This window comes from Calliphora vicina, chromosome 3, assembly GCF_958450345.1.
Source record: "Calliphora vicina chromosome 3, idCalVici1.1, whole genome shotgun sequence".
In the NCBI taxonomy this organism is placed as follows: domain Eukaryota; kingdom Metazoa; phylum Arthropoda; class Insecta; order Diptera; family Calliphoridae; genus Calliphora; species Calliphora vicina.
The window spans coordinates 76,574,172-76,598,839 of record NC_088782.1 but is presented as its reverse complement, the minus strand read 5'-3'; the positions used below and the strand labels follow the sequence as shown (position 1 = coordinate 76,598,839).

Sequence of the window (24,668 nt, the reverse complement as noted above, 5' to 3'; positions counted from 1 at the left end):
CAAAATACAATAAAATATTGTAAACGTGAGATTACGAATCATCCTAAATATGTATTATTAGTTTAGCAAATCTATAAGCTAAACTGACATCCGTTACATCCCCAATTTAAATGCTTCATAAGATTGAGCTTAAACACACCAAATTCTTATTTTTTTCTACATAACAGTACGCCATTTCATCAATTCACCTAACTATGTACAGAGTGTCGATTATTATTACAATATTTGTTAATTTTATTCCTCGAGGAGGACTGCCACCAAGGACTATAATTATTAGTTCCAAATCTTTATAAACATTTCTTGGAAACAATTCATTATTTTAATTATTAGCAAATGCCAAAATTTCAGCATCATAATCGCCTATAATTTCAATAACTCTAGGTTGGTCCATTCCTGGCATATAATTATCTGTATTTATTACTGACCAATGTTTTTTGAAGCCTCTGAAAAAACATGTTTTTTCCAATTGCTCTCTCCAAAACAATTTTAGCGATAATATACTTAGTTAATGGGTCTCTTTGACCCAAAGTAGATATAAGGGTTAATCTCCGAAAGATTTATTTTACTGGGGGATTATTATGTAACTCCTTTCGAAAAGAAATTCGTTCGAATTTGTATGCTTTACACATTGTATTTCGTTTCGAATCGAATTACATAATAACCCCCCTGTACTTTTCATTAAAATTTTTTTTTCGCATTTTACTTATTTGACATTAAAAATACCACAAATTTTCATCAACCGACCCTCACCCACCCGTTTTTTATCCGAGATTTATTATTTTGTATGAGCAGTATCCAAATATAAATATTTACCTATTTTTATGAAATTTTGTATATATTTTTGGTAGGTACGACAATATTATATTTCATACCGCTAGGACATTAGGATGTCCCTATCCACCCATTTTTTTAAATATTTTTCACTTAGAATACATTCGTTATTTTTTACTTAACAGCCAAAATATTCACTAGAAATAATTTGTATGGCAGAACAACGTTTGCCGGATCAGCTAGTATCAATATATATTTACATATTTTTATGAAATTTTGTATATATTTTTGGTAGGTACGAGAATATTATATTTCATACCGCTAGGTCATTAGGATGTCCCTATCCACCCAATTTATTTATATTTTTGGCCAAAAAATGTTGTTTGTATTTCTCTTCATTTGGCATCAAAAATACCTATAATACCAAATTCACTTAGAATACATTCGTTATTTTTTATTTAACAACCAAAATATTCACTAGAAATAATTTGTATGGCAGAGCAGCGTTTGCCGGAAGTTAACGATTTTTCATAAATAGTAAAATTTTGCATATATTTGTCCTTTGACCTCGATGTGCCTCCCGAACACATCGTCCGATTTGGCTCAAATTTTCAGCACTGAACAGCATTTAGACCTAGTGTCACAAAACCCGGCTCACTTTGAAATCCATACAAAAAAAAAAAAAAAAAACAATAAATTTTGTTTTCGGAATATTCGGTCGGGGTCAACTTAATTCGTATGAATGCTATAAAAGCAAAGCTGACAGTTGCTGATATTGTAATCTTTAAATGATTGTTGATCGTTTTTCTCTAATCTAGCTTTAATAAATACATACATGTTTTTCAGAACAACAAATTTAAAAAATCATTTAAGGAATCAACACGTTTTAAATATAAATAAGATGGATAAGAACTGACAGATAGTTATTTTGTAATGTGTTGCGAGTCCCAACAAATTACAATAAATTTTAAGTAAATAGTTGAAACTTCTATCGTAGATAACTGTTAAAATCATTGTTTTATTTTAATTTTTATATTTGTTTTACTAAATTTATAATTTGTTAAAGGTTTACATATACAATAATTAGCAGAGAACATATTAATATTATTAATAATTATAGTAATTATATATATATTATATATATAAAAAAAAAACATAATGCAATTGCATTTGCACTTCTAGCCTACAGGACACAAAACATAGTAAATTTAAGCTAAAAATTAAATTCATATTACGAATATTTTGATCATCAATTAATTTATGTGTGTGACTCTCAGACAACATACACAATACATTCTTTACCATTTGACTACAATTATTCGATTTTTAGTTTTTGTGTTGTTCACTGTTATAAATTAGCGCAAATTATTGTAAAAGAAATGAAAATTAAATATTAGATGGATGAATCAATATTTATTTTTCGTTTTGTGTCTCACTGATATCGAATGTGTTTGATTTTACTATACTAAAAGGAAAAAAAAAGAAAGCAAACAAGGTTAAATTTCATACACAAACTGTGGCAAAATGTCAAATTGTTGTAATTTTTGAATAGGGATCTTAGCAATTAAAGTAATTTTTTTTTGACAGGAGGTGAACGATGTAATAAATTGCGAAGAAGTCCGAATAATCAGCTAATATCCAAGCTAATTATATATAACTAATCAAATATAAAAAAGCATTCTATGCAAAACAGATATAAGAAACTTCCTAGGAGGTTAGTCTGTAATTTGATTCGAATATAAAATTGTTCAAATTGGCATTACAATTAAAAATTGTACTTTCTAATCGAATAACGAAGTAAGTAACCTTACGATTTCAAATCCTTTTAGTGTAAAAGTAGTTTTTCTTTATATTTCTGAATATTTTCTAAAGCCATCGTTACATTTAAAATAAATTAAAAAGTGTGTGTGTGTGTGTTATGAATTTATTAATTTGAAAATGTATGATTCTTCGAATAAAATTACTTAGAAGACAACCTCCTAAGTGTTTATCTATCAGCTTAATATGTGTATTTAAACGATTTTCAGAACGCATACAATTATAATAACTATTTATGTATCGTATGTATGTATACATACATACATATAACATTATTGTTATAATTAGATTGTAGTAGGACAGCCGCAGGCTAAACAAGAAGACTGGAAGCCAAATAGTAAATTGATTTCAACGAAACTCCAACACATACATACAGTAAAAGCCTATGATAATAGTCAGGAAACTCGTGTTGAAAACTAGATTACCAATTGCGTTTAGGTTCCCGTATTCCTATGAATCATTTTATTTTTTATTTCAGCAAATGTCATCACAAGTTTTGAAGTTTCATTTATGTTAAACTAATCAAAATTGTGTGTTTGTGATTTGTTTTTCTTTTCGAAAGAATTGCTATTTTATTTTAATGATAAATATTAGTGGTTGTTTTGTTGTTCTTGTATTATAAATATTATTATTATTATTAAATTTAGTTTTGTTATTATTTACCATTAAAAATATGTATGTATGTATATAACTTAAGATTAAACGAAACAAAAAAAATAATAAAAAATAAAATAATAATAATAATAAAAAAATATTAAAATAATGTTGTTGGTAATTAATTACAAAAGTTTGAGTTTCTATTAGTTTCAAGTTTTCTTATTATAATTGATTAATTTTAATTGTGGTTTTTGTAACCATATGGATACGTTTCGAGTAGATCGATGTCGAATTTGAAAGCAAAAAATAAATGAATTAAAGAGTTTTGTAAACATAAAAGACGTTAAGACTTAAAATAATATTATATCGTTTGCATGTAAGTAAAAAAAATATTGTTATGATGGTAAAACAAAGGAGAATTAAATTAAACAAAAAAAATAAGGACAATTAGGAAATCAACGAAAATGCACTTAATCATCATTAGTGGTAAATTATCTGGTGAAGGTGGTGGCTGAACGTGGGTCAGTGATATTTGTAGACTTATCTATGTAACTATTTATGTATGTATAGATATCATTAGTGAATTTATAGTTTATAAGGCTGAAACAAATATCATTGACTTTTGTTCAAAGGAGGTGGAGGTGGTAGTGGTGGTTTAAAACCAAACCAAAACATTTTATTTCATTTTGAATACGTTAAGGCTAACAATTATTGCGCGTGCTCTAATGAGGTAAACTAAATTGGAGTGTTACGCGTAAACAGAAGGTAATTCAGATTAAATAACATCGGAATACTTCAATGGCATGGTAAGTATTTTGCTTCGTTTTGTTCAAGTTATTCTCAACTTTGATTCGCAAGCGTAACGACAATCAATACGCACACAATTCGTTCACACAACCAAATGCTAGACTTAAAGAATACTCTCAATCTCAATCTACCACCTAGAGAAACGAACTACAACTTAATATTTAACATCGCTAAATTCCATCGGCTGATGTTTCTTAACGGCTAGCGGCAATCATGAAGACGATGCTGACGAGTTTTTGGTTGAACTGCCGCCTCCGCTGGAGACACCGCGCTGCTTCTCAATGTACACATTCAGGAGGCGAACTTTGCTGGGATTCAACATAGTCAACTTTGGCTTGACCTTCTCCTCGCCCATTACAATGTACAGTTTGACAATACAAAAGACGGCTGCTTTTCGAACCATAGACTGATAGTCGTCTGTGAGTCGCGCCAAATGGGGAAAGACAATGTCGAGCTGTGTCTCGTTCAACTCCGAACCATGGCGATCGGCCAGTTCGGTTAGCAATTTCAAGGCACACAGGTTCACTGGATACGAGCCCGTTGCAATCACAGGATTCACTATGTTAATAGTCAAATTTAGAGGCAGAGCTGGTACAATTCGGGGTATTAGCATGTCTAGTTCGCGCATTGTTTCCTTGCTCTTTGGATAGCAGTTGATGATCTTTAGCAGTATCAGTTCGACAAAGTTTATCCAATTGGGCTTCATTTGTGCCCGGCGAAGTATTTTAGAGAGGACATGGAGAGCCTCTACCACTACCTCATTTGAGCTGGCATCCAGCATGTTCAGCAGCATTTTCATGATGGCACGGAAGTGCTTATTAGGCAATTCACAGTTGCCGCTTTTTATGCATATACCCAGATTTGCAAGGGCGCCCTGGACCTGAGGTACTGCCATGTCAGGTGTTAGGTTGAGTGCCACTTTAATGATTTCACTCTCTTGGGTGCCATTTTCGAGTATTATTTCCCCGTTGTCGGAAAATTTCAGATTTGCTCCAGACGAAGAAGAACTATTTGTTTGTCCCATACCGGAACCAAGTGTACTGGCTGTCATTTTGTGATGTTGTTCCAATAAATTGCCATCTAGGCGCATTGTTGTGCTCTCTGGCGTATTGGACTCGGTTGTGGTGGCCGACTGCGTCTTCGAGTTAGACGAGGCACATGAATCGAGGGCTTCGCTTAAATGGCCGTTATAACCGCCGCCATTTGAATTGTTGGCCAACGAGTTATACTGATTTTCTATGCCGCCAAAGCAATTGCGTATCTCCTCGGTTGTCTTTTGTATGTTCTGTTGGACATCGACCTCCGAGTATCCGAGCATCAAATCGTTATCTGTGACTGAAGACTGGCGTGAACGAGGACTAGTGAATTGGGGCTGCAGAGAAGAAAATGGACCACCTACATTGGGGCTTTGCAGAGGTTTGGGACTGGAGCTCGAGAGTGGAGATGATGAGGGTGAATTTGTGCCCGATGTGCTGCTACGACGCAAATGAGACTGTATGCAAACCTTGGCAGAGTCCTGATAGCCTTTGGGGAGAGTAGACAACACTTTAGTCATCTGGGGTGTGTTGAGATTGTACAGAGCTATGAGACAGTGACGAGACTGATTCCGCAGTTCGAGGCTTTTTTGGTCGCCGGCCATTTGAACGATTTTTAAGAGTGTCTTTTCGACAATCGGTAGAACAACGCCTTCTTCAGCACCAGGAAAATCTGTATTTTTGCAATACGTATTGGCCAAACTTGTGAGAAACTTTAGTATTGCTATGCGTGTCTTTGTACAAGGAGTCTGTGCAGAATCAGACAAGATGCGGAAGACGTCTTTCATTTGGAGATCGGTTGGAAAGTATTCATGAACTACTTGTAAAGTCTTCCAGATTTTACCATGCATCGAGTTCAACAGCTCTGTGCCCAGCTTGTTAAATAGACGTGTCAACAGTATGAACAGCCAGTCATGAAGATCGTTAGCATATGCCAATATAAGTTCGGTGACCGTCTCAAGGAAAAGCGAGTAGACTTTGGTGTGTGTATCCATAAACATTTTACGGAACGTATCAAGAACCAACTGCAATTGTTGCGGTGTTAACTCTTTGCCGTCAGCGAGGTAATGTGTGAGACTAATGAGGCCATCTTTACGCTCGGACCAATGTGTGGAGGCACAGTACTGGATAATGGTATCGATATCATCGAATGGTGGCCTAACCCAACTCCAGTCGAGTCGGTTTCTCGATCCCGACAGTGAATAATTTGAGTTGTTGCCTCGAGTGTACGAGGAGTCAAATGATCGCTCAGAACACACAGATGATGCTTCGGAATCATCTGATTCCTCGCGGGACATTAACTTCCTTCCCATGCGGGCTCCGGTCGAGTAGCCACCACGGTCCCGACCGTAATCGCCCATCGATGCATAGTCGCCTCCGCTGCCGTCAGGTGACAAGGCATCAGCAAGAGCATTTTCAGCATCCCTACTTTGTTGAAGCAATCGAGCTGCAGCCAGTTGCCTTGTAGGTTGATTACGTTCCGGAGTCCGGCGAGAGTTTCCCGTAGTGTACATGCTGCGCTTCATGATAACACCACCGCCGCCTCCACCCCTTGTGGGACTTGTCTCTCGGGAACTGGCCAATGATCTGGGAATGCCCGAAGCTTTTTTTGGAATTGTTCCCGTCGGCCTATAATACGAACCAATTACATGTTGCTCGCGCAACTTCGAACTTGGTGAGGTGGACCTAGATCCAGGTTGAGATTGAGATACTCCAGCCCTGCCACGGACACGAGGGGAGACGCCGCTATTCACACTTGATTGAGTCGTTGCTTGTTGTTGCTGTTGACCAGCGCCAGTTCGGGGACGAGGCAGCGATCCTGTAGCAGCACTATTCGTAGTAGACGTGCCGGTGTTTGCGGCTTTTTTACGTGCTAGGAATGCGTATTGAGCACGCGCTTTGGCACGCTGCGCAGCTGCTGTATCAACAGCCGACACACTTCGCATACCAGGAGCCGGTTTCTGAATTGCACCTGGCGAACGTTGAATACGTGAAGTCGTAGAAACGGTCGCGCGTCTTTCTTCTGATGCACCGCCTCCTCCACCACCCCCGCCATCTCTTTCTCTTTCGAGAGCTCTTTGAGCCGCAATATCCAGAGTACCGTAGATTTGATCAGCCAAATCTGGAAAGTGACGACGGAACACCCAATATGCACGACGCGAATGACGTCGCGCCTCACTGTCGGCATCGCTCATTGACTTCTTAATTATGTCGCGCAGAAGAGGAGCACTTCGTTCCATCGCTTTAGTTGGCCACTCATCACACAGTAAACACAATATTTCACACAGTGATGATCGAATATCCTTCGATTTAGAGTTCTGCAGTGTTTCTATAATAATTCTGACCAGCTTAGGAGCATGTGTGTACTTGATGATATATTTCAGCGCAAGAGACGAAGATGATGCAATGACTTTAGCCGAATTCTGTATCAGATTTATTAACTGCTCTAAAATGTACTCGCAGAACTTGTCCAGCTTTTGATGAAGGGTTTTTGACAGAAAGGCAATTGTAATGCACGCCTCTCGAATAACTTGTGAGCGCAGCTCTTCCTTTAAAATATCTAGAAATGATATTGACAGTTCTTTTAGCTGAACCGTAAAGAATTGAGGCTGTGAATGTATATTCAACATCAGAAGCGAACGAACTTTCTTTAAAGCATCGACACGCTTATCCCAGTCATAGTTTTTGTCTCCGATTATCGACAATACATTTTTATAAATGTCGTCCATGTCTTTGGGATGAAAGATATTCAACTGTGGTACGGCCTCAAACGAAGCCTCAAAAATTTCCATTGTAACGGCCCCAGCATCAGAAGCGCTATCTGCAGCTATATTATTTTTAGAGCGCATAGCGGCGGACACAGTACGTTTAACTATTTTCGTTGGCCGTTCACGAACTACAATGTTGTCGGCCTCATCGTGTCCATTATTATTATTACTTGGAGTCTGGGTTACAAGCATGGCCGATTTGAGCAGTAGCCCCTCACCTTTGATTTGATCAAATTTTTGCTCCAGTATGGCCAACTTTGAAGCTGGCATATCATCCATTCGGCGCAAATCTGGTCGCAAACGATCACCAACATGTTTGTATATTTCGACTAATGACTGTATAGCTGTGTCACGAACCGACACCGTAGGATCCCCAAGTAACACGCATATAGACTGAATGTAATTGCGTACGCTCAACTGCGATGTCCCATACTCATTTAGCGTATTTACAATTGTCTGAAGAAATTCCTCGCGAACCTTTGCATTTTTGTGCTTAAAGCAATTAGCCGCCAATTTGTCGAGCAAAACCTGAGGTGTGAGAACTTTGTGTTCCATTAATGTTTGCAATAGCAGCTGAGCCTTTTCGCGAACTGTATCCTTGCTATCACCCAGACGATCGATCACATGCGGCAAAACTGTTGCGGTGTAGGCGTTGAAGTCCGGACCTAGCCGTTTAATGAGTTCCGTAAATGCTTCCAACGACTTTTGTGCAATTTTAAAATGACTTCCAGTCAGCCAGGGCATTAGACCATCAACTAACATGCCCATGTCAACGCATATTATCGAATTGGTATCATCGCTTAGGAATGTAACTAGATCTTCTGCCAACAGAGCCTTAACTCGCATATCGGCCTTCGGCATCAACTGTATGAAACCATCCAAATCGTTTGGCTTTCTGTATGCCATTTTATTTATTTTTATAGCTACAGCTCAGCCAAAGACGATGACTTTGAATGTATTTGATAATTCGATTTCCTGAAATTAGAATAGAAAAAAAATACTGTTACAATATATTCCACATATATAAAAGAACTATGTAATCACTAGCAGACCCGGTGCGCTTCGCCACCCCAATTAGAAGAAAGAAATAGTACTATTAAGTCTCCGTTTGTGAATCTAATTGTAAATGTCTAATTTCATATTTCTGGGTCCGTTATTATAGAAAATGCAAAATGTGTTCCTAATTTTAAATTTTTATGTTTATTATTATAAAATATTCAAAAAGTACCATTGCAATAAGGAAATAGTACCACTGATTATCACTTTTAAATTCGCATTCACTAAACCATAACCCGTCAAGTTTGAATTTTAGATTTGCATATCATTTCCTATATTATCAACTAATTTTGTTTCTATAATACTTAAGATTTAATAAATTATCACAAAACCGAAACCGGTCGGTTTTTTATTTTTTAAAACCGAAACCGCGGTTTTGAAATTCTTCGTTTTTTTGGAAACTCTAGGTCCATTATTATAGGAAATTCAAAAAAGTACCATTAGAATATATAAAAAGTACCAAAAATCCCCCACTTGTGGTTTCCCACTCACTCGGGTCCATATAAGCTTAATTTCATGGCTTTAGGTTCATTGGTGTAGAAATTACAAAAAGTACCATTCGAATAAAGAAAAAGTACCAAAAAGTCTCCCCTAGAATTCTAACTCACTTAGGACCATGTAGTATGCTTAATTTCATGTTTTAAGTCCATTGCTATAGAAAATTAAAAAAAGTACCATTAGAATAAACAAAAGGTACCATGAGGTATCCGCTTGAATTTTCAATCACTTAGGACCATATACGCTCAATTTCATATTTCTAGGTCCATTATGTTATAGAAAATTCAAAAAGTAACATTAGAATATAGAAAAAGTACCAAAAAACACCCACTTGTAGTTGCTCACCCACTCGGGTCCGTATAACCTTTATTTAATGTTTCTAGGTTCATTGGTGAAGAAATTACAAAAAGTACCATTTGAATAAAGAATAAGTACCAAAAAGTTCCCCCTAGACTTCTCACTCACTTAGGACCATATATGTTTAATTTCGTGTTTCTAAGTCCATTGTTATAGAAAATTCAAAAAAGTACCATTAGAATATAGAAAAAGTACCAAAAAGCAGCCACTTGCGGATTCCCACTCACTCTGGTCCATATAACCTTTATTTCATATTTCAAGGTTCATTGGTGAAGAAATTACAAAAAGCACCATTCGAATAAAGAAAAAGTACCAAAAAGTCTCCCCCTAGAATTCTAACTCACTTAGGACCATGTATTCTTAATTTCATGTTTTTAAGTCCATTGCTATAGAAAATTAAAAAAGTATCATTAGAATAAACAAAAAGTACCATGAAGTATCCGCTTGAATTTTCAATCACTTAGGACCATATACGCTTAATTTCATATTTCTAGGTCCATTATATTATAGAAAATTCAAAAAGTACCATTAGAATATAGAAAAAGTACCAAAAAACACCCACTTGTAGTTTCCCACTCACTCGGTTCCATATAAGCTTTATTTCATGTTTCTAGGTTCATTGGTGAAGAAATTACAAAAAGTACCAATCGAATAAAGAAAAAGTACCACAAAGTGTCCCCATAGAATTCTCAATACTTAGGACCATATATGCTTAATTTCATGTTTTTAAGTTCATTGTTATAGAAAATTCAAAAAAGTACTATTAGAATAAACAAAAAGTACCAAAAAGTCTCCCCTAGAATTCTCACTCACTTAGGACCATATATGCTTAACTTCATATTTCTATGTCCATTATTACAGAAAATTCAAAAAGTACCATTCGAATATAGAAAAAGTACCAAAAAGCAGTCACTTGTAGATTCCCACTCACTCCGGTCTTAATTTCATGTTTTTAGGTTCATTGGTGAAGAAATTACAAAAAGTACCATTCGAATAAAGAAAAAGTACCAAAAAGTCTCCCCCTAGAATTCTCACTCACTTAGGACCATATATGCTTAATTTCATGTCTCTAAGTCCATTGTTAAAGAAAATTCAAAAAAGTACCATTAGAATATAGAAAAAGGACCAAAAAGCCCACACTTGTGGTTTCCCACTCACTCGGTTCCATATAAGCTTTATTTCATGTTTCTAGGTTCATTGGTGAAGAAATTACAAAAAGTACCAATCGAATAAAGAAAAAGTACCAAAAAGTCTCCCCCTAGAATTATCACTTACTTAGGACCATATATGCTTAATTTCATGTTTCTAAGTCCATAGTAATAGAAAATTCAAAAAAGTACAATTAGAATATAGAAAAAGTACCAAAAAACCCACAATTGTGGTTTCCCACTCACTCGGTTTATATATAAGCTTTATTTCATGTTTCTAGGTTCATTGGTGAAGAAATTACAAAAAGTACCATTCCAATAAAGAAAAAGTACCAAAAAGTCTCCCCCTAGAATTCTCACTCACTTAGGACCATATATGTTTAATTTCATGTTTCTAAGTCCATTATTATAGAAATTTCAAAAAGTACCATTAGATGAACAAAAAAGTACCTATAGTACAGTTCACACATTTTGGTACCTAAATATTATCCCCTATTCCTAACACTAACTTCACTCAAATACATATCAGCTAACTTTAATGTCGATAACTGAAATAATTTAAATTTTAAAAAAGTACCATTAGGAGAAAAGTACCAATTTCCCTTTTCTTTCCCGTCAAGTTTGAAATTTAAAAATATTCCATTTTGCCAAAATTGTTTATGCTACAGGCATGTATCAAAATATTAAAATCTGTGTTAATGTGCCCAAGAATAAATATGTTTTAAAAAAAGTACCAAACTGTTTACCCGGATTTGGCCCAATATACACCTTGGTACTCGAGTTCCAAATAACACCCTCTTAGTTAATTTTTATATGAATCCAGGAACCAACATTAAAAAAAATTATCAAAATTGGCTTAATAATTTCAAATATAATGTATTTTCCCGATTTTATCCCCTTTTTGGTACCTTTTTTATCCCCATTGAGGTGGTACAATTTCATTGAAATAAATTTCTGTAACGTGGTGGGAGCTCATAATAAAATATTCGCATGTCTATGTCAAATTATAGAAAAACATATTTTATGAAAAAGTACCAAAAAATTAACACAATTTTTATCCCTTAAAGGTTCGAATTTCCAAAAAGTACCAAACTTATATTTTTTATTTTTTGTTAGTTAAAGAATACGATTTAAAATTTGTTTCTATGTTTATTGGTTTAAAAGATACATAGGGTGCAAAAAAAGTACCAAAATACAGTTTTTACCCGTTTTCTCCCCTAAAAGTTTCGAATTTCCAAAAAGTACGAAACACCTGTCAGCTTATTTTTGAAATGGAGTAACATGCTATTTTAAGTTTTTTTATATCTTTATTAGTTTTGAAGATATAAGGTTACCGAATTTACCCGTTTTTACCCTTTTTTACCCCCTAAACGTTCGAATTTCCAAAATTCCCTTCTTATCGGATCGTTTTGGGGAGGGAGGAACCCACAGTTAAAATTTCGTGATTCTAGCTTCAGCCGTTTGGGCTGTGCGATGATGAATCAGTCAGTCAGTCAGTCAGTCAGTCAGTCAGTAACGTTACTCTTTTATATATATAGATAATTTGACCATAATCATAATTTGAATCTTATAATCAAACAACAGGCCTACATTTTATTGATAATTCCATAAAATATCGCACACATCGCTTTTTCTCATGAACGAATTCAAAATAAATATTCTGAATCAATTCCATGTAGAATTAAATAAAATTTTGTGAGGATTTTTGGAAAATGTAAGAAATTGGCCTCAAGTATTAGAGATTATTTTAACAGCTTTATAAAATGTTCGAACATAAATTCGAATTTTCAAACTTGAATTGGAATTCTCGAACATAATATTGCATTGTCATCAAGTGTATTCATAAATGCAAAATTTCAGACTATTCGGGCTCGAGAACTGGTTCAAAATTGTATTACAAATTTTGTCCTAAACTAACATATGTACAAACAAACCAATATGATAAATAATTGTATCATACTTCTTTTTCAATTACCTATGTTATATTAACTGATGAGACTGAAAAGACAAATGAATGTACTAAGGGGTGAGTCGACAAAAATGTATACAGAAATAAAGTAAAGGCATATTTATACCCTACACCACCATAGTGGGGAGAGTATATTGGGTTAGTGCTGATGTTTGTAACGTTCGTAAATATGATTGTCTCAAAACCCACCTTAAATTATAACAATCTGCTCAGGATCACTTTCTTAGTCGATTAAGCGATACCCGCCCGTCCATATAAACCTTGTAATCAAACTACAGGTCGCAATTTTAAAGTCAATTCGAAAAAATTTCTCACAAACTTTTCTAATGCCCTAAGGACAAAGACTATTGAATTAGCTTAGAACCGGTCCATCATTTCTCCTAGCCCCCATACAACCGCCCTATCTGAAAATAGTTAAGTTCTCAAAAATTCCAATCCAAACCAAATTCAGCACAAATAAGTTTTATATTAGTTGAACTCGCACTACCAAATATATTACCAATCAGTCCATAATTTTCAATAGCTCCCATATAAGGACCACTCTCGAAAATTTAATTAATGATCATAATTCAGTGAAATGTGTTAATATCCAATTAAAATTCACACGTCTCATACATACGCAAATCATGCCACCAAATGTAATGGCGATCGGTCCATAATTGTCATAGCCCCATATAAGGCCTTTGAAGGCATCTTTACTGCATATTTTTTCCGCTGGGTAACTTATGTATCGGCAAACAATTTAGAATAAAATATACATACATATATACTATAAGAGAAAAATCTGTCACGTACAGTATGTCACGTACGATATCAATTTTATTTATTATAAAATCGTCCAAAGTTTGTTTTTATTGAAATATAATGGATTGTAAAGGAAAAATATTTGGTTTAGTGTTAGAAATTTCGCAAATTTTCGCATATTTCTACACGTACCTCAAAATTACTTCCGTTTTATGTCACATACGATACCCTTACCCTTATTTCGCCCGATATTTTGGACAACAATATTTCGAAAGAACTTTTTAATATTTTAAAATATAGTACCCTCTGAATGAAACATAAAGACCAAATTATTTTTCGGATACTCTTATTTTAGTAAAATCTATTCACTCTATAGGCGTACAAATGTCACGAACGATGACAGGGAATTTTTGTTAAAGAAACAATAATCCGTTGGACTTAGTATTTGTTTAAAAGGCGCATATACATATATACTATGTACGAGTATTTCTTGTAAAATTACTAATTTATTAAGACGACTTTTTCTTCAAAAAATAATTGTGTATAAGGTTTTCTTGGCTCAATTCTTACAAAAGCAGTGAATTATGCAAATATGTAGATAAAATGTACAATTTCTAATTCAATTAAAACTAATTGATGTTTTCTTATAACAATAATTGAGGAGAAATGCAACAAATCGCTGGACGTATGATAGAGGAATGAATCATTTCTCATCTTGGAAAAATATTAATATGACACCTCACCTATGTATGTCTATCGATATGTAAATAATTTAGTTAAAATTTTCAAAAACCGAACCATAGATGACAACTAGATAGATAACTGGGAACCAAACATCCAAGTCTGTTGTCAAAAACCTAATTCATGTGAATGTTTTACCACTTATTTTGTTTTTCTATCATTTCATATGTGTGAAATGAAAGTAATTTTGTTTAATTTTTTCATTGACATTTCTTTCTTTTTTTTCAATGGACCAATCCTTTAGAATACACACATACGATTTGTTTATTTCAAAAATTTTGATTTGCATTTTAATGCATAAAATTCATGTTCTTTGTAAAATCTCGCAAATAAAATCTAAAGATGGTTTCCATACATGACTTTTTGCACTGATTTTTTTTAATTTAAGAAGAAAAAAATTATAACTCAAATCCAATTGAGCAGGACAGACAAAACAAATTTGACCCACTCATGCAGTACATTTATTTTCTACTTGTTTGACAATTGTTGGGGTGTCAAAGTACCTACATATGTACATACATTTATGAGTAAACATTGAAATAAAAGAAAATAAAAAAACAAATTTTAAGAAAGTTCCACGGTAATGCGGGGTGGGCGTGTGCGCAAGGTTAGGAGTGACAAGTCAGAGGAATGACAACATAAAGAGTGCGATAAAAACACAGACAAATTAATAAAGAAAGTGTTTAAACAAACTAATAAAAAAAAATATTGTACTACTAAATAATATCTAACAAATAGTTTTTCTTATCTCCGGCCACTGTTGCTGTTCAGCTGCTTGTAATGATGTTATATGGGAGTTTTAAACTTATATTTAAAGCACTGTGGTTGATTGGTGTATGGTGAGGTGTATGTGAATCATCTTTTTGACAAATATGAATTGCACAAAAACATAAGCGAACAAAAGAGAGAAGTTGTATACTCGTTAATATAAATGTAGAGGCGGCACTAATGTATCTACATATCTATCTTTTTCTTTTCGAAACATTTTTAATTTAATAATAGTGCATAAAGTAATTAAAATTTTTTGAAATCGAATTATTTTAACTTAAGTATATGTAAAACAATATACTAAACATTATTTAAATAAATAAAAAAAATGTATGAACTATTTCTCTACTTCGGATCGATTTGGATGATTATTTCAACTCTTCCAAAGCTTCCAAACGTTAATTTTTGTGCGTATATATTTTGGGAAAAAATCGAATATCTCATCCGTTTGTGGGTCGTTTTTTTTTTTGGATTTTCAATATACATATCTGATATAGGTATTACTACAACATGTGGGTGGGTAGATTATCTGGATACTTTAAATAACTTATTTCAACAAACACACGGTCATCGCTCAGTCGACTCCTTTATCTATAGGTTAGGATAAGTTGGTTGCTCGCAATTTATCGAGTTCACTCAGAGATGTTGTGACCATTTGCACATATCGCAATCGTTCAACAATACTGTATTAAATCAAAAACTTTTAAGTGTTCATGAGAGACAAAAAACTGTTTATGGTTACATTTTAAGAGAATTTCAAAATCCAAATACATCATAGTATGCAAATTCCATTTGAAAAAATTTTTACATTGTTTTTCTTTTAAAATTTTTACAATTATTGCAAAATAAATCTATTTTTTGAGTTAATACCATTTTTCTGAAACTGCTCGATATTTTTTTTATTATTTTATTAACAAAACAGTATCAACTCAAAATACTACCAAATTTAAATAAATCAATTTGATTATATAATTTGTAAGTAAATTTTAATTAGGCCTAAGTTCATTTTTTATTATATTTTATTTGTAATAATTCAAAGAATATCACTGAATATTAAAATTTTAGACAATTGGCAAATTGGAATGCATTTTCTACCCTGCCAAGGGCGTCATCAACAATTTTTATTGTCAAGGTCTATTGTAAATATCATCTATTTATCTTACTATTATTAGGAATTAGAATATGGAAAGTCAAATTCATATATTTTTATATTATTTGTAAATTAGACGAAATTTCAATTATTTTTATTATATAGGTATGTGTATTCTTATTATTACAAATTTATTATTTTATTAGTGCGCTTGCTGCTGAAGTCAACCTTTGGTTGACTATAGCAATAATAATAGTTAAATAGATGATATTTACAATAGACCTTGACAATAAAGATTGTTGATGACGACCTTGGCAGGGTAGAAAATGCATTCCAATTTGCCAATTATCTGAAATTTTAATTTTCAGTGAATAACACAAAAAACATACAAAAATTTTGAGTTAATACTGCATTGCTGACCGAGTGTGATATGTTGAGAATCATACATGAAAAATCGCCCTTCCCAGTCCGATCGACTTTGTGACTCCTGTGGCCCATGTGAGTACCAACCGGCCTTTATTGGCGCAATGCTGTTCAATGCTCTCTCTCAGGCAGTCGTGGATAGACTAAAGTTTCTTTCGAATAGTACCATTCAACCGTAGTGGTCTGAATTCTTGAATTTTATATACATATTTTGGTAAAAAAAAAACAATTAGATCTTCGCAATACATATTGTTAAAAATTGGAACTTTTCATGCAAAGATCTCCCCAAGCTCACAGAATGATCTAAATAAATTCTCACTTAAGTGAACATGAATTTTATTATATAAACCACCCCTATTCGAATAACGAAGAGTGTATTACAATACAGAAAAAATAATAACAACAACAACATGAATAATAAATATGTATTGAATACGACTACGAGTTCGAGAGTGCCGACCACTAATTCAACATGTACGCAATTTTCTATTTATAATCATACAATGACAATGACGTTGACGTTCATGCTGTCGTTGCCTTGGTCATGCGACAAAGATGTTTTGACATTTTTCATTTATAACTATTTATGTCGTATTTATCGTCTTTCTTATGTGTGCAATAATGCAAAACTTAATAAACTTTGTAATAAAAACAGATAAATTCAATAAAAATTAATATTCGGGTAAAAATAAAAAACTAAATGCTTACATTTAGCCAGACAGACGGACAGAAAAACTGCGACAACAAAAACAAGAGCAAAGATGACGTTGAAAGCGCGTTAAACATTGGCTTCTTTCGCCGACAGAGGCGATGACGGTCGAAAGCAGAGGTATTTATTGGAATGTGTGTGTGTGTGCGTTTATGAATGCATCGGTATTGGCGAAAAGAATTTGACATTTGGCAAAGAATAGTCAATGAAAACAAAAACAAATAAAAGAAAAATAAATGAAATAAATTTAATTCTTTCTGTTTATCTCAACAAGACAGCACACAATTAAATACATATGTACATAAATATAAATAAGAAAACAATAGAAAATTCAACGAACACAATTGGCACGTTGACCATTTAATATGATAGAGACCGGTAAAAGTTTCTATGTGCACACAATTTGTCTTATTTATTTATCTATGAGGAAACAATGTACTTTCCTAGCTGATAAAAAATTAAAGCTATTGGTATTTTCCAATAAATAAACATATTTATGTACCTACTCGGTTATGCAAAGTGTTATATATTTTGATTTGTATACGTTTTTTATTTTTTTATGTGGCTTACCTTTTAAAGAATTTGTATTTGGAAAATCTTTATATTTGAGTCTTCAAATATTGATAATAAACAGATGCAAGTAAGTAATCGTTGAAATGAGAAAAGCAAAGAAGCAATAGTGGCAACAATTTTTGTGAGAAAGTTGTCACAATAATAAATTTTGCAATTTGTTTTAACGTGTTGTTGGGTGGCAACGATAGCGATACTTTTCTTTCTTTTTGAGCCAACTGCGACCAAATGTTTGGGCAGTGGTACCGTGCTACCGTCTGAATAAGTTGCCACTACAAATTGATTTTGACTACACAGGCAAACTGCAGGCAGGATAGGATGACTGACTCTCTGGTTGATCAGTTAATTAATAAAACTTATGTTGAAATTTCACTTGGATACTTTCCTGCAAATAATAAACACTTTTATTTCCATAGCTCTATAAACAAAATTTCACATTTTATTAAATTATCTTTACACTCAGCGGTGAAATAGGATAAAATGTATAATTTCTTTTCACTTCTACTCACAATATTCATGTAAAAACTAAATTTATTTTGTAAAATTCTTCACAAGAGGTGGTACACTACTCTTTTTGCTGCTTCTTATTTGGACTTTTTCCTTTGCGTTTTTTCTCTGATATCTCACTATTTTTGCTCTTGTCGTTTTCTTCTTTTAAAAAACTTTTTTTATTTTTGCACTCTATTCTTTCTTTCGTATTAATTTGTTCGTTTGTCGATTCTCTTTTAGCTTCTTGTTCGTTTTTATGTTTTTTTTTGTTGGTGACACCACCACCTTTATCCGACGCCTGCAGAAAACTTTTTAATTCATTGTTTTTTCTTTAAATTTTATCATCTTTTACAAGCAATTATATGAAATATGTTATATTTTGTATATTCTTTTGTTTTGCCATACTTATAATTAAATTCAGTATAATTTTGCCAACTATTTTTAAATTTTTCTTCGCGTATGTTGTGTTGAAAAATTTACTGCTCGTCGTTTTTAGTGGATACTAATGGAATTATGTCATTTTATTTGTCAAACTGAAATGTGCAAATCAGTAATGCCAACTTACATAGCTCTTTTTGGGCTAGACTTGACACGTTTTTATTTACCCAATCCCTTAAAGAAAATATTTCTTCGCCAATTTAAGTACTTAATCCCATTATTTTAAATAGTCTGGTTAAATTCAAATTTAATTTTTCCCACTAATTTAATTGTTATATGATATACCAAAATTTCGCCCAAGAATTTTGATTTTATAAATTATTTTCGAAGCGTTTTTCCTCATATGTGTTGGTAACACTCAGATCGGTGTGATAATTGGAGTATTTTTTTTTGTCAAATATAGCGATTTTTAATCATAATAAAAACAGATTTCAACTTTGATGCAAATTAATGAATACATTTCACCACAATTTCATTTAATGTTATATTAGAAGACTATAGTTGAAACAAATAGTTGAGTTTTCAACATTTTTCGTTTTTAAAATCTCGGCTTTTTAAATTTTTGAATAGTTGACTTTTCCAACTTCGACTTTACTGTAATTCTGTAAACCTTGCTTTTAGCAATAAAATGATTTGTATCATGGCGATAATGTATTAAATAATGTTATCAACAAATACATATGTATATGTATTATCAAACAATAGTAAACAAATTTACATTACTGTTTTGATATACATATCTATCACAAAGGGAACGATTTTTCGACTCAAGTGAGCTGTACGAGACGATGGTTTTGGACGGCTGCCTGAATACCATACATATCTAAAAGTTTCGGCATAGTCTAACAACTATTAAGCTACGTATACACGCTTGTCATATTTTTACAATATTGTCAGATAATGTTCAATAAATGGTTCACACCCATATGCAAAGGGTAACATAGAGACGAGACATAATTGTCAAAAACCTAAGTCCGTTGTCAAAAACCTAACTCGGGCAACAACAAAATACATGCTATTCAATGTATTTTGTTGTTGTTTGAGACATATGATTTGTTGTATTTTTGTTTGACAAATCGGAGTGTCTCGTCTCTATGTATAATTCTCTATGCCCATATGTTTCAACATAAGTTCTAGGGTTCTATCAGTCGATTGTTCGAACAATCGACTATTTCCAGAAAAAAGTCGAAAAGTCGAAATCGACTTTTTTGTCGAAAAAAAGTCGAACAATCGATTATGTTATCTCAAAAGTCGAAAATAGTCGATAAAAGTCGAAAAAAGTCGAATAGTCGATAAAAAATTTTTTGTAGTGTATGCTAATATATGTAAATAATAAATAAATGTTTATAAAATAAAGCATTTTTCTACACAAAATTCTTACAACATTCTTCTAACTATTATCGCCTTGATAAATTTAATTTTTATTGCTAAACATTACAAAAGGCGCATCAATAAATGTAGAAACCATTTATTTTTTACAAGAAATGGTAAAAAGTTGAAAAAAGTCGAAAATGGTAGAAAAAAGTCGAACAACTAAAAAGTCGAAAGTTCGAAAAGTCGACTTTTTAAAAAACGGAAAAGTCGAAAGGTCGAAAAGTCGACTTTTTGTTTCAGCTATTGAACCCTAATAAGTTCTCATGATTGTGTTAACCATTTTCTGAGCATTTTCCTGACAATCTGACGACCGTGTGTACGTAAATTTAGTTTTTATAGAAACATTTTGAATGAATTTCGAGTATAAATAAAAATGGATTTATTTTTGCATACCCTAAAAATGCAAATGTACCAAATTGCAGGCTATTATTTTATTTCATTTATTGTGTATGCGTTACGGCATACTTCCGTGTGGAGTTCTCAGTCCGTGTGGAGTTCTCAGTCTCCCATCGGACGCGTCCCAGGTGGCGGATAGGGGGAGCAACTGCCTAGTCTAGTGATACTGTTTTGACAACAGGTCACTAGCCTTGACAAATGCTCAAGCGATGTCAATATCTTAAGATGCATTTTTAACAAATGGTCTGAACTTCTTGACATAGCTAGGTCGGTAAACGGAAATGTGTCAGCCGACTATCATAATACTGTGATGCATTTTATAACAAATGGTCACAGTAGGATGTAATTGGTGTTAGGATACTGTTATTACTGGTGATACATTTTTGACAAATGGTTACCTAGTGCTAACACATTCTCTCTCTCTTCTAGTGTTACTACCCGCGGACCAAAACTGTTCTTTCTCTCTCTACTCTTTCTTTCCCCCCCACTTGTAAGGTCAAGGTGATGGTAGCAGTGCCGAAGACCTGAATGGCTAGTAAGTGGTTAAAGATAACTAGTCGCTAACAGCTCCCCTCCGACGCCAGGGCACGGGTCGGTTGTAATACAGTTTTCGCCTAATCCATGTACGCCGTCCCTGCATGGAGTGTCCATCCCCTTACGCGCTCACTCGTGGGAACAAAAATGAATAACACAATACAAAACAATAATAATAACAAAAAACAAACAGCAAAAGGCCAGCAGGGGAAACCTATGCTGGCTGATTGCAAACAGTCGACTGTCCAACCTTCTGGTGACAGTTTGACTAAAAGCAGCGAGGTAGCCTTGGACTTTAAGCCAAGCACCTCAAAAGCTGCATTAGCCCTCGCTGGTAATATACCAGCAACAGCCCCTGCATTGGACACTGTCGAGAAGACAGTTGTCCCTGCGAAAATGCTACAGGTTGGATCGTCGAACCAGAAGTCGGGTCCAACCACCGTAGCCCCACCCGCCACTACGGCAGAACCGAACGCCCCCATTCGCAAAGAACCATCCAGGAGGGCTTTCGTGCAAAGGCGTGCCGCCATGCGCATTATCGACCGGCTTGGATCCAAGTCGGCCGATGCGCTTAACATCGACGAATTGTCGAAATTAAGTTGGGCTAAGGCTCAACTGGCTGAGCTGGACAGCTCAAACACTCCTCCAAGCGCAGATGCAGCGAACCAAGGCGCATCTGCTGGGCCCAAACGGCAACGCTCAGAGGAGGAGCTGCTCCAGCAGCAAAACACACAGCCGAAGACTAAACGTCCGAAGCAGGAGGCTCGTGTGATAAGAAGGCCTTACAGTGAAGTTGCTCGCAATCCACTTGTAAGGGCTATTATCGACAGGAGTGTTGATGACGGAGCTATCTCCCAGGAGAAATGGCTGAAAATCCGTCAGGGTATGCTGGGGGTATACTGGAAGATTCTCAAGGAGAATCCCGGTCCATCCCCGCAAAACGACGATGCTGGCTGGTATCAAGGCCATGTAAAACTGCTAGCGTGTACCAATGACCGCTCAGCTCTACTGCTAAAATTAGCAATTGCGTCCCTAGGGGAATTGTGGCCTGGCGCGAAACTGGACGTGATCCCGGTAAACGAGATACCTCGTAGACCGAGATCAGTCACAGTTATTCCGGCGGAGCCACATGAACCTGAGGAGATTCTGGCATACATTCAGAGCGGTAATCCCGATCTACCAACCCATAACTGGAAGGTGGTTAAGGTTTCCGCTCCTGAAGGTGCGCATAGAAAGGTGGTCGTAGTCCTTAACAAGGAATCCTTGGCGCCACTACGTGAGAGGCAAAGCAAGATTTACTATGGATTCGATAGTATCAAGCTGCGCATCTACCGTGGTGACGACAAGCTCGACCCCGAAACTTCTGGTGTTAAACTGGAAGCTCCGCAGGATATGGACTGCAAAATTAAACTGGACGACCCCGCAAGCTCTGAGGACAAAATGGAGACCCAATCACACTCCAGTATGGTTGGGGACCTATTCTGCGCTCTGGGTGATGTGGAGGATGAAGATGTTCTTCTGGAATCAGACCCAGAAGACATCGACGTTACGGTCATATATGATCCAGACCATGGTGAAGGCGATCCAAGTGAACCTTCACCACTCTAAGGCAGCTTCGGCTGCCCTGCTCCTCCACATTGCTAAATATGGGGAGGACATTGCGTTGGTCCAGGAGCCGTGGATACACAATGGCGAAATTCGTGGACTCAACGCCAAAAAGTACAAACTTTTGTACATAAGACGCACAGGTAAAATAAGATCTTGCATTTTGGTTAAGAACCATCTTAATATCTTCATTCTTCCTGATTACAGCGATGAAGATACAGTAGCTGCTGCTTGGGAGACAGGTGCAGGTAAGGTGTGGCTGCTCTCGAGCTATATGGCGCACGACCAGGTTGAACCACCACCGAATAACCTGGTATCTAATATGATGCGTGCCGCAAATAGGGCCAGAACTCCTGTAATTATCGGAGCTGATGCAAATGCTCACCACACAATCTGGGGTAGCTCAGATAGAAACGAACGAGGTGAGTACATTCTAGACTTCATATTAGACTTTAATCTGGTAGTTGTCAATCGAGGTTCAGAACCTACTTTTGTGGTAGCAAATAGGCAAGAAGTTCTGGACATTACGCTTGTCAGTGCAAGCCACTCGCAACTCATAAGGAATTGGAAGGTTTCAGATGATTGCTCTCTGTCTGATCACAGGTATCTGACATTCTTAATAGAATTGGAAGTTGAGAAGGAAAAGCCTTTTCTAAATAGGAGGAAAACCAATTGGGATGATCACAGGCGGATCCTTGATGGTTTACTTCCCTCACCCCCTCTCATAGGTGACACTAGGGACATTGAAAGCGCTGTGGAAAAGCTCACACTTTCTCTCAGTGAGGCCACAAGACGTACATGCACTCCCTCTGCTCGCAGAGGAAAGGTAAGACCTCCATGGTGGTCTTTAGACATAGCGAACACTAGGCGTAATTGTCGTAAACTATTCAACGAGGCGAAAAGATCAGGCAACTGGTCAATGTATAAGTCTATGTTGAACAAATTTAAGAATATGGTCAGGAGCGCGAAACGTAAGTCCTGGAGGAATTTCTGCAGCGGCGTCGAAAGTTCCTCTGAGACAAATCGTCTGCGCAAGATCTTATCGAAAACACCAACTGTTCAAGGTTATATTCAGAAACAGGATGGTAGGTGGACTACTGATGGACGTGAGACACTAGAAGTACTCATGGACACTCATTTTCCGGGGAACTTGCCTCCGGATATTGCTAGTGCATCCCAACCGAACAATCGGACAACTTCGTCAATTATACTTGACGAACATTTGATAAAATGGTAATATAGGTGTCTATATTCGGGAACTCGATATTAGGTTATCTTTCAGACTTCCGAATGAATGTAGCATTATTCAGGCTGAATTATCGGCCATCAAAAGGGCGGCTAACTGGCTTAGTTATAACAAGATATCTGACAGGGATATTTGTATATATACTGACAGTCAGGCAGCTATAAAATCCCTGACAGGTGTATACACAACATCTAACTTAGTCCAGGAATGCCGGGCATCCTTAAACAGGATGGCGAGACATTCAATAGTCGTACTCAAGTGGGTACGTGGACACGGGGATATTACTATTACGGGCAACTGTGTTGCCGATGATCTGGCGAGGAAAGGCGCCATGTTACCTGACGGAGACATAGATTTCCTATGTGGGATTCCGTTATCCAAATGCAAGCTACAAATTAGTAACTTCTACTATGAGCTCGCTCAGGCAAGATGGGACTGTGAACCCACATGCACTATGACCAGGACGATATGGCCCCGACTAAATCGGGGACGGACAATTCATCTTCTTGGCTTTACACGCTCACAATTGAGTGGTGTAGTGGCGGTCATAACTGGACACTGCACCTTTGGTAATCACGCTAGGAGACTTGGTTTGCCATACCACGACTTCTGCAGAAGTTGTCAAAATGAGGAGGAGGATGAAACTATTTTTCATCTTCTTTGTCATTGTCCGGCATTAGGAGATCTACGCCTAAGGTTTCTGGGGCATCGTTCCCTT

General features: G+C 35.4%; 2 protein-coding genes across 2 annotated transcripts; one reads left to right on the top strand and one right to left on the bottom strand.

Annotated features, from left to right (window-relative positions):
* Positions 1–1,769: 1,769 nt before the first annotated feature.
* On the bottom strand, positions 1,770–18,954 carry chb (chromosome bows). The gene is made up of 3 exons (XM_065505046.1): positions 18,378–18,954; positions 17,869–18,253; positions 1,770–8,770 (listed from the first exon to the last, which is right to left on the bottom strand). Exon 3 carries the CDS (start codon positions 8,699–8,701, stop codon positions 4,205–4,207), a length of 4,497 nt encoding a protein of 1,498 aa, XP_065361118.1. The 5' UTR covers positions 8,702–8,770; positions 17,869–18,253; positions 18,378–18,954; the 3' UTR covers positions 1,770–4,204.
* A 2,292-nt stretch (positions 18,955–21,246) lies between these two features.
* LOC135955546 (uncharacterized) lies at positions 21,247–23,122 on the top strand. Its single transcript, XM_065505894.1, has 2 exons — positions 21,247–22,847; positions 22,912–23,122. Exon 1 carries the CDS (start codon positions 21,247–21,249, stop codon positions 22,705–22,707), a length of 1,461 nt encoding a protein of 486 aa, XP_065361966.1. The 3' UTR covers positions 22,708–22,847; positions 22,912–23,122.
* The last annotated feature ends 1,546 nt before the right edge of the window (positions 23,123–24,668 follow it).